The 13,328-nt window shown below is 38.6% G+C and overlaps 1 protein-coding gene and 1 pseudogene across 1 annotated transcript; one reads left to right on the top strand and one right to left on the bottom strand.

The window, feature by feature from the left end:
- Nucleotides 1-7,448: 7,448 nt before the first annotated feature.
- Gpr119 (G protein-coupled receptor 119) lies at nt 7,449-8,456 on the bottom strand. The gene has a single exon (XM_026380194.2). It carries the CDS (start codon nt 8,454-8,456, stop codon nt 7,449-7,451), a length of 1,008 nt encoding a protein of 335 aa, XP_026235979.2.
- A 1,652-nt stretch (nt 8,457-10,108) lies between these two features.
- LOC113175844 (thioredoxin domain-containing protein 17 pseudogene) lies at nt 10,109-10,481 on the top strand (annotated as a pseudogene).
- Nucleotides 10,482-13,328: the final 2,847 nt, after the last annotated feature.

The following is a 13,328-nucleotide window of genomic DNA, read 5'->3' as shown; positions in this document are numbered from 1 at the left end:
GGCATTTTACCACTGAGCTACATCTCAGCCCTTTTTAGTTGCCCTTTTATTTTTTATTTTGAGACAAGTTCTGGCTAACTTACTGAGGCTGGCCTCAAACTTTTGATTCTTCTGCCTCAGCCTTCCCAGTCACTGGATTACAGGTGTGTGCTGCAGTACCTGGCTGTGTTTTTTTTTTTTTTTTTTTTTTTTTTTGGTACTGGGGATTAAACCTGGGGCACTTAACTACTTCCCCAGCCCTTTTTAAATATTTTATTTAGAGACAGGGTCTTGCTAAGTTGCTTAGGGCCTCACTAAGTTGCTGATGCTGGTTTTGAACTTGCGATCCTCCTGACTCAGCTTCATGAGCTGAGCCATTGGGATTATAGGCATTTGCTGTTTATATTTATTTTTAAACACTTACTACATCTGTTAGATAACCAACTCAACCCCAGATAAGCAGAAAGAAGGTAATTTTTTTCACATTGGCTGAAAAAAAAAAGTGTTCATATTGTTAGAAATGACTCTCATTCACATTAACTTAAATGTTCTTCCTTAAGAGAAACCTTCCAGGGGCTGAGCTCTAGGTTTCTGTCACTTGCTGATGAAAACAGTGTGAAAGGGCTGGGATTGTGGCTCAGTGATAGAGTGCTTGCCTAGCACATGTGAGGCATTGGGTTCAATCCTCAGCGCCACATAAAAATAAATAAATAAATAGATAGATATAAAGGTGTTATAAAAAAGAAATCTTGCAGTGAATTTATCTACCCAATCTAAATAATTTTTCACACTATAATTTTTATATCGGATCACAATTTATATTGCATTTGTGTGATTATTTGATTAACATCAGTCTGTAAACTTCATAAGGAGAGAGATTATGTCAGTTTTGTTGACTGCTGAATTTTCAGTACCCAGAACAGTTATATACACTCAGTAAATGTTTGTCAAATGAATAAATGAATTGATCTGTAGCCAAAGAATCAGATAAAATGCATTAAAATATAAAGGTTCAGCAAATACTATGGGATTTAAACTGAATTAAAATTTGAATTACTAGATAGAATATTATATGATAAAGTTTACTTCAAGCCTGAGCCACTTGAAGGGCAGTATCGTCTTGGCTTTAAGTATTGTCTCTGTGCTAATGACTTCCAAGTGTCCATCCCCAGCCCATGCCTCTCCCTGTATTCTCCATTCCATTGCTTACTCCATATCTCTGTTAGCGTCTGACAGGAACTACAGACTTAACAGGTACAAAACAAAATTCTTGACTTGCCCCATACAAAAACCCTTTTAGTGGCTCAGACCTTGAAGTAATCCTTTATTCTCACAACTCACATCCTGTACCCCAGCAAGATATATTTAAAGGGGCTGGGGATGTGGCTCAAGCGGTAGCGCGCTCGCCTGGCATGCGTGCGCCCGGGTTCGATCCTCGGCACCACATACCAACAAAGATGTTGTGTCCGCCGAGAACTAAAAAATAAATATTAAAAATTCTCTCTCTCTCTCCTCTCTCTCCTCTCTCACTCTCTCTTTAAAAAAAAAAGATATATTTAAAGGGCTGAAATGATGATCAAAATATGTAGGTTACAAGTTGAAAAAATCTTCACCCCCTGCTCCCCCAATGTTTTGAGTGGCTGGAGCATAAGATGACTCAGAAAATAATAACTAAGCCAGGAAGAGTGGTGTATACCTATAGTCCCAGCTGTTCAGGAGGAGGCAGAAGCAGGAAGATTGCTTGAGCCCCCGGGGTTGGAGGCCAGTCTGGGCAATATAGTGAGACCCTATTTCAAGGGGGAAAAAAAAAACCCTAATATTCACATGACTTTTTATTTGCCAGGTACTGTTTTAATTGTATTATTTATAAAACTGTCCAAATCCTTATAACTATCCCTTTAGAAAAGTACTGTTCTCATTTTTCAGATGAGATGATGAGGCTCAGAAAGGTGGAAATGATTTGCCCCTAGAAAGTGGCAGAGCCAGCATACTAACCCAGGTAATCTGGCTCATGAACCCATGCCTGTAGTTATTATAGAGGTGTACTGACTTAACCTTGTCTAGAGTGAAGAATTTATGGCAGTTGAGCACTAAAAAGTATTGATTTCATTAATTCTCCTATCTTTATAGCACCCTTCTACCCCACCCTTCTTCCTCCTGTCTATGCGAGCACAGTTCACCAAGGGTAGCATAGTGGGGTTCAGAAAGAAGGTTCTTGCTCTCACAGATGGCACAGCAAAGCAAAATGAACTTGTTTCTGTTGTATATTAGACCATTTGTTGAAGAACTTAGAATTATTGAATTTATAATTCAAACTAGAATTATTGAACTTAGAATTCAAACACTAGTTTGAAATTTAGTTATTTGGACATTGGGCTAGACTACTTGCTGTCTGTATTTTGTATTTTGTTATGCTTACAAATAATTTTACAGGACAAGTGATTAAGCTACTAAGAACCTGATTGTAAATAATGTATATATATTTGGTACTAGAGATTTAACCCAGGGGTACTTTATCACTGAGCTACATCCCTATCCCTTTTTGTGTTTTTATTTTTGAGACAGGGTGTCACTAAGGCCTAGGGCCTCATAAAGTTGTTGAGGCTGGCTTTGAACTTGTGAAATTCCTGTCTCAGCCTCCCAAGCCACTGGGATTAAAGGTGTGTGCCACTGTGCCCAGCCTGATTATAAATAATTCTTTATTTACTAAAGTATATCATTTAATGGAATTTTTAAAAAGCCTAGTCCTCAGATATTATATGTAAGTTAAAGTAATAAAATTGCCTCCCCCCCATATTTTCATGTCTTCTTAGTTAGAATGGCAATTCCACAATAATCTTAATTTCTAAATTTTCACTGTAAAGGATATTTGTCCTCTCTTTATTTACAATGTCTTAGCTGTGCTTACCCATTTAAACACTTTTCATGCATTCTTCCCTTTCCTGTTTAAAAAAAAAAAAAGCAACACAGGCTGGGGTTGTGGCTCAGTGGTAGAGTGCTTGGCTAGCACACATGAGGCACTAGGTTCAAACCTCAGCACCACATAAAGATAAAGATATTATGTCCACCTATAACTAAAAAATAAATATTAAAAAAAACAACACATTATTATATTAAGATTACTAAGGGACCTGGAAATCTTAAAGTAGTGGTTAGGATTTTGGATAAGAAATGCTTGAATTAGGAGCTGGGGTTATGGCTCAGCAGTAGATTGCTCACCTCACATGTGCAAGGCCCTGGGTTCAATCCTCAGCATCACATAAAAATTTTTTTAATTAATTAATTAAAGATATTGTGTCCAACTACAAGTACAAAAAAAAAATAAATAAAAGAAATGATTGAATTATGAGTCTGAGTCTGGTTTTTATATTTGAAATTAACTTGTGGCCATTCAGCTATAATTTATTGGTTACTCTGTCTTTTTTTAACTACCTCTGAGATGATATGACATCCATTTGCTTTTCTATAGGAAATGTTTTTATAGTTGTTGAATGCCTCAATGAACAAATTTGCAAAAATACTACAGGTGATAAAATCACATTGAACAGTTTTGTAAGATAGCATGGCATTTTATTGGACCAATGACTATGTTATCTTTTTGTGTTAATCAGCTTTTAGTGCCCTAATGTCAACACAATTGAGACAGAGCTGGAACTGATATGGATCTATTATGATAAATGAGAAATAAGATTAAATCATGGGATTGTTGGACAACATATACCAATAAGAACAAACCTAAACAGATGCAGAGACCTCATCAGTCTCTTGGCCCCACATGCTCTTAGTCCCTCCAGTGCTGAGGAGCAAATAAATCCTGCCTGCCCTGTGCTGTAAAAGGGGTTTTGAAAAAAAAAAAAAAACAGGAACTGCTTTGTGCATTAAAACAGAGTCTTAGACTCTTAGCAGCTGCATCGGTCGTTTCTAGGATTCCTCATGAGAGGGCTCTTTGAGCCCAGTGGCTGATTATGGTCCTAACAGCTTGTAAATCCAGTGAACATATGGCTGGGTAGTAGCATGTTAAGCTCTCATGTACTTTACCCAGCCATGGTTATCCATTAGGTGAGAGCACATCTTTCCCTGTGAGCAAACTGAGAGACTATGGCTTTAAGGCTTCAGTTGCATCAAGAACTATATCCTGGCCCTTGTATAAATGTTTTATTCCCATGCCCTCTTAGCATTATATGGTATTGCACAAAGTAACTGCCTGAGAAAAATTTAAGAGTCAAAACACTGAAATATCACACTGTGCTATTGATGATGGAGTTGCACCCTGAGATGCTTTCTTAAACTACTGTGCTCTATCAGTCCAGACTTCTGAATTTGCAGGAGGAAGATTAATCCTAGTGGTGGAACATATCAAAAGGTTTCCTTTTGTTAACAACAACAACAACAACAGGAACAACAAAAGTTAACTCCCTTGGTATGGTTTATGCTTTCAGGAATTCATGTGCCTTATTTCTTTGATACTCATATCAATGTGGTCTGTTCATTTATGGTTCACTTATGACTCCTCTTAGCAGATCTCCCAGGGAAACATAAATGCTCCTTGATCTAGTAATACTGCTTTGGAAAACTTATCCTTAGAGAATCAAAGAGAGACATGTCGGATTTATACACAGAGTGTTTTTAGTGATATTATAACAATGAAAAATTGGAAATACCCTAAATTAAACACAACTATAGGAAAATGGGTAAAATATTACATACTTGTACACTTATTGTTTAGGATTTTAAGGAAAAAGAAAGGGCTAATGTTTTTCTGAGCACTGACAATGTGCTATAATTTACTAGGCAATTCACACATATTATCTAAGTTAATCCTCACTATAACAACATAAGGTAGGCATTATTACCCAATTATCAGTTGAGGAATCTAGTTCTGAGAATTTAAACAACTGAATCATGATTTGAACATTTGTCTGTTGGACTTCAAAGCCTGTGATTTTTCTCTTGCACATACTGACCCTCAGGGAGAGCAGAATTTTGTTATTTGGATTGAATCTAGTATTGATCACCTAACCTTGTGTTTCTGCTATTCTCCTGTAGCTTTAGAGAAATCTTTAAAATTTTATTTTAATTGACAGATAACAATTGTACATATTCATGGGGTACAATATGATGTTTTGATATATATTTACAATGTGGAATGCTTAAATCAGGCTAATTAAGTAAATTACACTCAGCTTTGCTTGTGTTATATTAGCAAGATCTAGCCTTTACAGCAAGGCCAGGAACTAAACTTTGAACCACCAATAAGGAGGGCATTGGTTTGAACTTGCTTTCAATTTTGTCCCAAATCCAGTCATTATTTGTATTTCTGTCTAGTTTCCAATAACTCATAAACCAATCCAAGAGTGTGTTAGCAAAACTGTTATTTGCTGGATGCTCAGCACTTCAAGGGATATTGGGTTCCATCATCTACTCAAGAGCCAAAATCTTCAGTTGTAGGAGCATAAAGCTTTTTTGGTGAGAGCAAGCATGTTCTCCTCTGGGCTAGAGTGGTAAACAGAACAACTGCAAAAGAATTTACCAAAGGAGGACTAATGTGTAAGAAACCCACCATTAGATAGTGAAGTTAAGGAGTGTGGAAATTTCAAGAGTACAGAAACTCAGAGTCTTGAGTATTTTCCTCTGAATGGCTGATGAAAGAAAGCTGGGAGTTTATCTAAAATTAGAGGGGAATTAAGAAAACCCAAGTGCTAAGCATCATGATGTGGTGACATCTTTTTGAGAGAATGATGGCTAGGTTCTATACAGTTTCTGAATATCATAATTCGAGTATTTAATGAAAAATTTCAAGGGCCTCTTGAAATTAGCACATTAGGTTATCATTTTAGAGATATTGGAGGATTAACCTTCCAGGGTTGCTTCAACACCAAATCCCAAATATATTAGTCTACATCATTTTAGTTTCTTGTTGCCCTCTTTTGTTCTCAACTCACTAACTTTCTGAGGAGATAATTCAGTTTAAGGCCTTGTGAACTAAACTTTCTAAGAATCCACTGTGGAGACCAGGAGGTTGAGGAATGAATTACAGGGAACTTAGGAAGGCAGAGTGTGGTTTCTGGGTTTCTCCTCATTCTGTCCTTAAATTTTCCAGCCACTGCTTCCCAGAGGTAGCCTGAGCAAAATTCCCAGCTGCCAATTGTCATTTTTAAACCCCACAGAAAAAAGAATGAGGTACCTGCTCCTCAGCTGGCCTCCTCTACCATTTTGGTGGCATCTTCTTGTGTGACTGAGTTTCTTAGGAAAATGAAACTTTGGGAGTAACTGGATGAAAGTGTATCTCTGGGGGTCAAAGTGGGTCCAGGCTGGAAAGCTTGGCTGTGTCTGCCTTGGTATCTACCTCTTTTCCCTCTTTTCCTTTCCAGTGTCTCAGAATTTGTGTTTGAGCATTGTTATCAGTAAGTATCTATAAGTTATATATGAGACAACTGGGGGAAAGGAGCACCAGAGAGTTAAGGTGGTGGTGGATTGGGTGACATAGTAGCAGAAATAATCACAAAATAGGTTGTTTCCCAAATAATACAATGTGAACTCCATGAAGTGTGGGGAAAGACAAGCTTTAGACTCTAATTCAAGTTTCTATGTTTTATGCAAACTCACTATGTAAAATCCCTGATTTATATTAAAGAAGGCAGGAGGTACAAGAACTCCTCACTTACCAACTAAAAAAAAACCCCTTATTTCTGTAGTTCTGTGCTGTCTAGTATGGGAGCCATTAGCCACATAGAGCTGTTAAGCATTTGAAGTATGATTAGTTTGAATTCAGATGATCTGTAAGAGTAAAATACACATTAGATTTCAAAGACTTAGTGTGAAAAAAGTAGTAATTTTTAATATTGATTACATGTTGAAGTGATAATACTTTGGATATACTGCATTAAATAAAACATTAACAAAAATGTTTAAGGAGATGGAAATGTTAATTACTCTGATTTGATCATTACATATAAACGTGTATTGAAATATCACACTCTACTCCATAAACATGTACAATTAGAGTAACAATTAAAAATTAAAGCTTGAGATGTTAAAGAACATTAACATTAATTATGCCAGTTTCCTTTTTAACATGGCTACTAGAACATTAAAAACTGTTATGTGGCTTGCATTATATTTCTGTTGGACAGTATTGCTCTGGTATGTTCAAAAATAAGATTTGTTATACAAATAGCTTTGTAGCAGTACATTTCTTGCTTTAAATAAGTATACTATACAGGAGACAGGCCTGTTTCAAAAGAAGGACAGGGAGAAATGGAGATTTGCAGATGGAAAAACTGGTTATAGAAGAAAATCAGGACCCTTTCCCAGTTGCCTCTCATTCTGGGGGGTGAAGGGATGTAGAAGGTGGGGTGGTCAGTCATCTGAGGCAACTTTTATCATTCCCTTAGCTCCACGTGATCTCTTAGCTGGGGTCCAGAATCAGGAGAGGAAGGGCACTTTGAAACTTCTCCTTCCTTACCATCTTAGCCATCAAGCTCTGAGTTGGAGACAGTGATGATGTGACAGGAATTTTCCCTGGGCCTCTCTGAACCACCATTCCTGGTTGTGAGAAGGCGGAGGAGTGAGGTGAGCCCCTTCTTCACTCCCAGGGCCATGTGGTAGAGCTGCAGCCGCACCTCCTTCTGCCAATAGGCGTAGATGAGTGGGTTGAGCAGGGAGTTGCCTACACCGAGCAGCCACAGGTACTGTTCCAGCACTTTGTAGAGGTAGCACTCCTGGCAGGCAACCTGCACAATGCTTGTGACAAGAAAGGGGGACCAGGACAGAGTGAAGCTCCCGATGAGAACAGACACAGTGCGGACAGCCTTGAAGTCACTTGCATACCGCGGGGGCCGGTAAGCTCCTGCCAAAGCTCCTGCATGCTCCATCTTTTGAATCTGCTGTCTATGCATGGAGGCAATCTTGAGCATGTCACAGTAGAAGAAGACAAAGAGGAGCATGGCTGGGAAGAAGCCAGCACAGGAGAGGGTCAGCACAAACCTTGGATGAAACACAGCAAAGAAGGTGCAGGGCCCTTGGTAGGTGGTTTGCTGGAATATGGAGACTCCGAGTGGGAGGAAGCCAACAAGGTAAGACAATAACCATAGCCCAGCAATGCAGGCCCCAGCCACAAGCCCACTCATGATCTGAAAGTAGCGGAGGGGCTGCTTAATGGCAAGGTACCTGTCAAAGGCAATCAACATGACTGTGAGAACAGAGGCAGCTGCAGAAGAAGTGACAAATGCCATCCGAAGGCTGCACAGGGTCTTCTGTGTGGTCTGAGCAGAGCTGGAGAACTGATCTGCAACTAGGCCAGAGATAGCCACGCCGATCAAAGTGTCAGCCACAGCTAGATTCAAGGTGAAGCATAGACCAACACCATCATTCTTGTGGATTGACAGCAGCACAGCCACAGCCACTAGTGCATTAGTAGCAATGATAAGGAAGGCCAGAATAGCAAGGATCACTCCAAATGAGAAAGATGACTCCATGTCTTGATGTGGCTTGACTTCCACTTACCAAGGCATGCTGGCTTTCCAGCTCAAATTCTCATGGCTCAGAGGAGGAGGATCTGTGGGCTCAGAGCCATAACACAATTCTGGTCATCACTGGCAGTTCAGACTGGTAGCTTGCCAATCTTTGGGATCTTGATGTCATTAAAAATCATTCACTCTCTCTCTCTTTGAGTCCTCAGCCTTCTGCCTCTCCAGCTTTCTGAAAGTAGCAATCCCTGTGCAGACCTCCCCCTGAGCCCTGAGATAGTCCCTCCCCCTCCAACAACCAAGTTACTAGACAACAACCAAGTACCTGGCACATGCTGTCTCTCCAGGCCCTCTCCCTTCATTGATGCTTCAAAGGCTTTGGAAGGATGGGTGCATTCATCAGGTCTCTTCTCTGACAGGAGATATAATTGACTCTAATCACACTTTTTCTTCCTCCATAGCTTGTTATTAAATTTCCACTTCTTTTATTCCTAAGGCTCAAGTGCCAGCTTAATAACTAATCTCAGCTTAATTAAGCATTTGCTTAATAAATAATTCTCAGTTACTATTATGACTGCCTTTAATCAAGCAAGATGATCATAATCAGTTGAAGTGGGCTGATTACTGTTTGAGGGGCCTAGCATCCTTCAGGAGTGTTACCACACTTTGAAACTGTTTCTTATCTTTTGCTTTCTAGTACCTCAGATGCTAATTCATTCAAATAGAGCATGCTGTTCCCATGTATCTTGCTCCTTGGAACTCAATTCGTTGAGAACTCAGGACAGGAAATAGAAGGCAAAGAATTGTTAATATTGTCATTCGGTTTAGAACAGAGCCCATTCCTTTCATCTCAAGCTGCTGTCTCTTTGGTCTATTCATTGGGAACTGTTTCACACCATGGCAGACTGAGTAGTGACTGGAAGGTTTGCCTTTCTTCATCCTGTAGGTCTGAGTTTATCTGTGAAAATCAAGGTGGGCTTCATTCAATAAAGAGTATGCTCAGTTTTTGATAGTGGAATTTTCCAGGGGAAAAGCTTGTGGGGATTAGGCCAAAGGGCGGCAGTGTTGCTGAAGCAGGTGAGATGGGTACAGGGAAGGTGGCTGTGTAAGTCACTCCAATTTAGGTTGTATATTCATTTGCTTGGGTACATTTGAACTAACCTTTTGCCTGCTACTCTCATCTTGGATACCAAGAAGAGAGGGGTGGGGATAAGAGTGGTTAGAAGCTTATTTACTCAGTTCAGGTGAAAGCACAAATGGGAAAGGTTAGTGTTTTAAGTGAGAGAGTGGAGAGCAAGGTACAGAGGTGGAGGCAAATATTATATTCCAGGATGTTTGACAGTCTGAAAGGGCCTTTGGTGACGTCTGTTCTACAAAGGCTCAGAAAAGCTGTGTCATGAGAACTTGATATTCCATTTGCCAGTGTGGGAACAGTTCTTACTCTTTTGGTACATGCATTTAGGAGGTTGATTTCAGTGTTGATGAGCTTTCTCCAGATCCCAACTGTGCTCCAATCTTATAAATTCAAATTGAGTTTTGGATTTGGAACATACTTAATACAGTATGTTTTTTCTTTGACTTCCAAAAATAAATAAGGAAATTTTATTTAAAAAAAACAAAAAACAAGAGACTCCTCCAGCACCAAGCAGCATGCAGTACTCATGGCTCTCTATGAGGAGGTGAGCATGTTGGGCTTCCAGGAGTTCAATCAGGCTGTGGAGTAGCACCTCGGCAAGACCATTTTCACTTATTACTTTAGGGGTAATAAGGACACCAAAGGGAAAAGCTGGTGTCCAAACTGCATGCAAGTGGAACCAGTTGTTTGAGGGGCTGAAGCATATTAGTGAAGGATGTGTGTTCATCCACTGCCAAGTAGGAGAAAAATCTTATTGGGAAGATCCAAATAATGACTTCAGGAAACAACTGAAAGTAACTGCAGTGTCTACACTAATTAAATATGGAACACCTCAAAAACTTGTAGAATCTGAGTGTCTTTAGACTAATCTTGTGGAGATGCTGTTCTCTGAAGATTAAAATTTAATGATGGCAATTGTGTCTTGATTTCCTAGTTTGCTCTAATATAAAAGAAACTACATATTTGAATTCATTTTGGCAATAAGTAAATGATCATGTGAAAATTATGTTATATTTAAATAATAAAGAATGCTTTTTAAAATAAAAAATAACAAATTTGGGAGGCCTACCCTCAAGTTTCAGATATAGTAGGTCTGGGGTGGGTCTATGAAACTGAATTCCTAACATATTTCTATCTTCTGTTGCTGCTGGCTAAGGGACCACACTTTGAGAACCACTGCTCTGGTGCCATGGTTCTTAACCTTGGCTGTGCATTAGGATCACTTGTCAGCTCCAAAGCATACTGTTTAGGTCACATAGTAAGAAATTCCAATATAAATTTGTCTGGGGTGTGACCTGTACATCTGGAGTTTTATGAGGCAATTCTGATATTTAGTTGGGGTTAAGAACCACTGTCCAGTAGCAAAAACACAGACTCTGGGGTCAAAATGCATTGGGTCCATATCTCTGTGCATTTGGTTGGGCAGATGAGTTTATCTTTCTGATATACCTTTGGTTTTCTCATGTGTATTGTGGGAATAATAATACCTAAATCACAGGATTGAGGATGGCAAAATGAAGTATCATGGATGTGACAAGGCTTCATAAACTGTAGAATGTTATACAGATATTATTACTATCTTTAGCCTTTGTTAATCAAGTTAATATACTGTTAATCAAAGTGTATCTGAATGTTAATCAAAATATTAATCAAAGTGTATATTAGTGATTACACAATCAAATCATGTACCAGAAGCAGTGGTATGACAGGAGAGCTTCGTACAAATGTAGAAACTCAGGCCTTGAACAAGATCTGAAGCAGATTCTGAGTTTTAACAAGATCTTCAAATGATCTGTGCACACACTAAAGTTGTACTTGCTCTCTCCTATTTGCAGGTTCCTGCTTATATTAGTTCCCTTTTGCTGCTGTAACACACTACCACAAACTTAATGGCTTATAACAATACAAATGTATTATCTTGCTGAGGGCCATTGCCAAGTAGGAATGATTATGTAGGTGAAATACAAATTATAGCTAGTTCTCCAGGAGGTATATCAGTAATTTCACCTGGAGATAGAATAGCACAGTTGTTAATAATACCCAGCCTACATAATAAGTTCTCTAGTCGTAATGTAGAAAGAGGTTCCAGGGGATTAGGCTCCACAGGTGTAGATTGGGCTATGTTGTCTTTAAATTTAGATTCTCACCCAATGCTAAAACTAAATATTCAGGCTCATGAGTTTAATGGACTGCTGGACACAGGTGCTGACCTTAGCATCATATCTCTTCAAGAATGGCCAAAACATTGGCCATTACAACAAGCCACTCAAACGCTTCGAGGCCTAGGAGTGGCGACTAATCCCCATAGAAGTGCTATGGTATTAGATTGTAAGGATCCTAAAGGATGTGAAGGAACTATACAGCCATATGTTTTGGATCACCTTCCTATTAATTTATGGGGACGAGATGTGCTAGATCAACTAGGTTTGATGTTAACAAATAACATCAATCCTAATGCATTCACTACTAGGGCTAGACAAGGTATTAGGAAAGAAAAAAGATTAGGAAAACAAGAACAAGGTATAGCAGCACCAATTCAAATAGATCAAGGAACAGACAGACATGGGTTGGATTTTCAGAAGGGGTCACTGAGACAATCAAAATTACTTGGAAATCAGAAAGACCAGTGTGGGTTCCTCAGTGGCCCCTGACTAAAGAAAAGATACAAGTAGCCCATGATCTGGTCAAACAACAATTAGCGGAAGGACATTTACAACCTTCCGTATCTCCCCATAATACTCCCATTTTTGTCATCAAAAAGAAATCGGGTAAATGGAGATTATTGCAAGATTTAAGAGCCATTAATAATGAGATGGTTATTATGGGACCTGCTCAATCAGGGATTCCTCAATTGTCTGCTTTACCAAAAACGTGGCATGTTTTAGCTATAGACATTAAAGATTGCTTTTTTTCGATTCCAATTCATCCCGAGGATAGTCCACGTTTTGCATTTACTATCCCTGCATTAAATCATGAAGGTCCTGATCAGAGATATGAATGAAAAGTGCTCCCTCAAGGGATGGCTAACAGTCCAACTATGTGTCAAATCTATGTTAATAAAGCAATCCAGCCACTTAAAAATCAAAATCCTGAACTAAAAATATTTCACTATATGGATGATGTATTACTAGCACATAAAGATAAAAACACATTGCTGGAATGTTATGCCACACTTACAAACTTGTTAAAAAATTATAATCTAGAGATAGGAATAGACAAAGTACAATTAAATTTTCCAATTAATTATTTAGGAGTTCTATTATCCTCAACCATGGTCCGTCCACCTAAAATTCAAATACGAGTAGATCAACTCAAATCACTTAATGACTTTCAAAAGTTATTGGGAGATATAAATTGGATAAGGCCTTATCTAGGCATACCAACAGGAGAGTTGGGACCTTTATTTGATATTCTAAAAGGTCCATCAGATCCAAATTCACCCTGACTGTTAACTCCTAAAGCTAGAAAGGCATTAAAAATTATTGAGACATATATGGAAAATATGCATCTAGATAGAATTGATATGTTTGCCTTTATTATTTATTGTACTACCAACAAAAAATATTCCTACAGGAGTATTTTGGCAGGAAGGTCCATTATTGTGGATACATTTGTCTTATTCTCCTAACACTATTCTTACTAGGTATCCTGAGGCTGTAGGACAATTAATACTCAAATGAATAAAAACAGCAAAGGGAGTATTTGGAATTTCTCCCAATAAAATTATTACTCCATATACTATGAAT

The sequence above is a fragment of the Urocitellus parryii genome, chromosome X (genome assembly GCF_045843805.1).
Source record: "Urocitellus parryii isolate mUroPar1 chromosome X, mUroPar1.hap1, whole genome shotgun sequence".
NCBI classification, from domain to species: Eukaryota; Metazoa; Chordata; class Mammalia; order Rodentia; family Sciuridae; genus Urocitellus; species Urocitellus parryii.
The sequence above is the reverse complement of the archived record's forward strand: the minus strand, read 5'-3'. Positions and strand labels throughout refer to the sequence as shown.

Excerpts from the sequence above, each read along its gene's own strand:
- Gpr119 (XM_026380194.2), bottom strand. The coding sequence starts at position 8,456 with ATGGAGTCATCTTTCTCATTTGGAGTGATCCTTGCTATTCTGGCCTTC.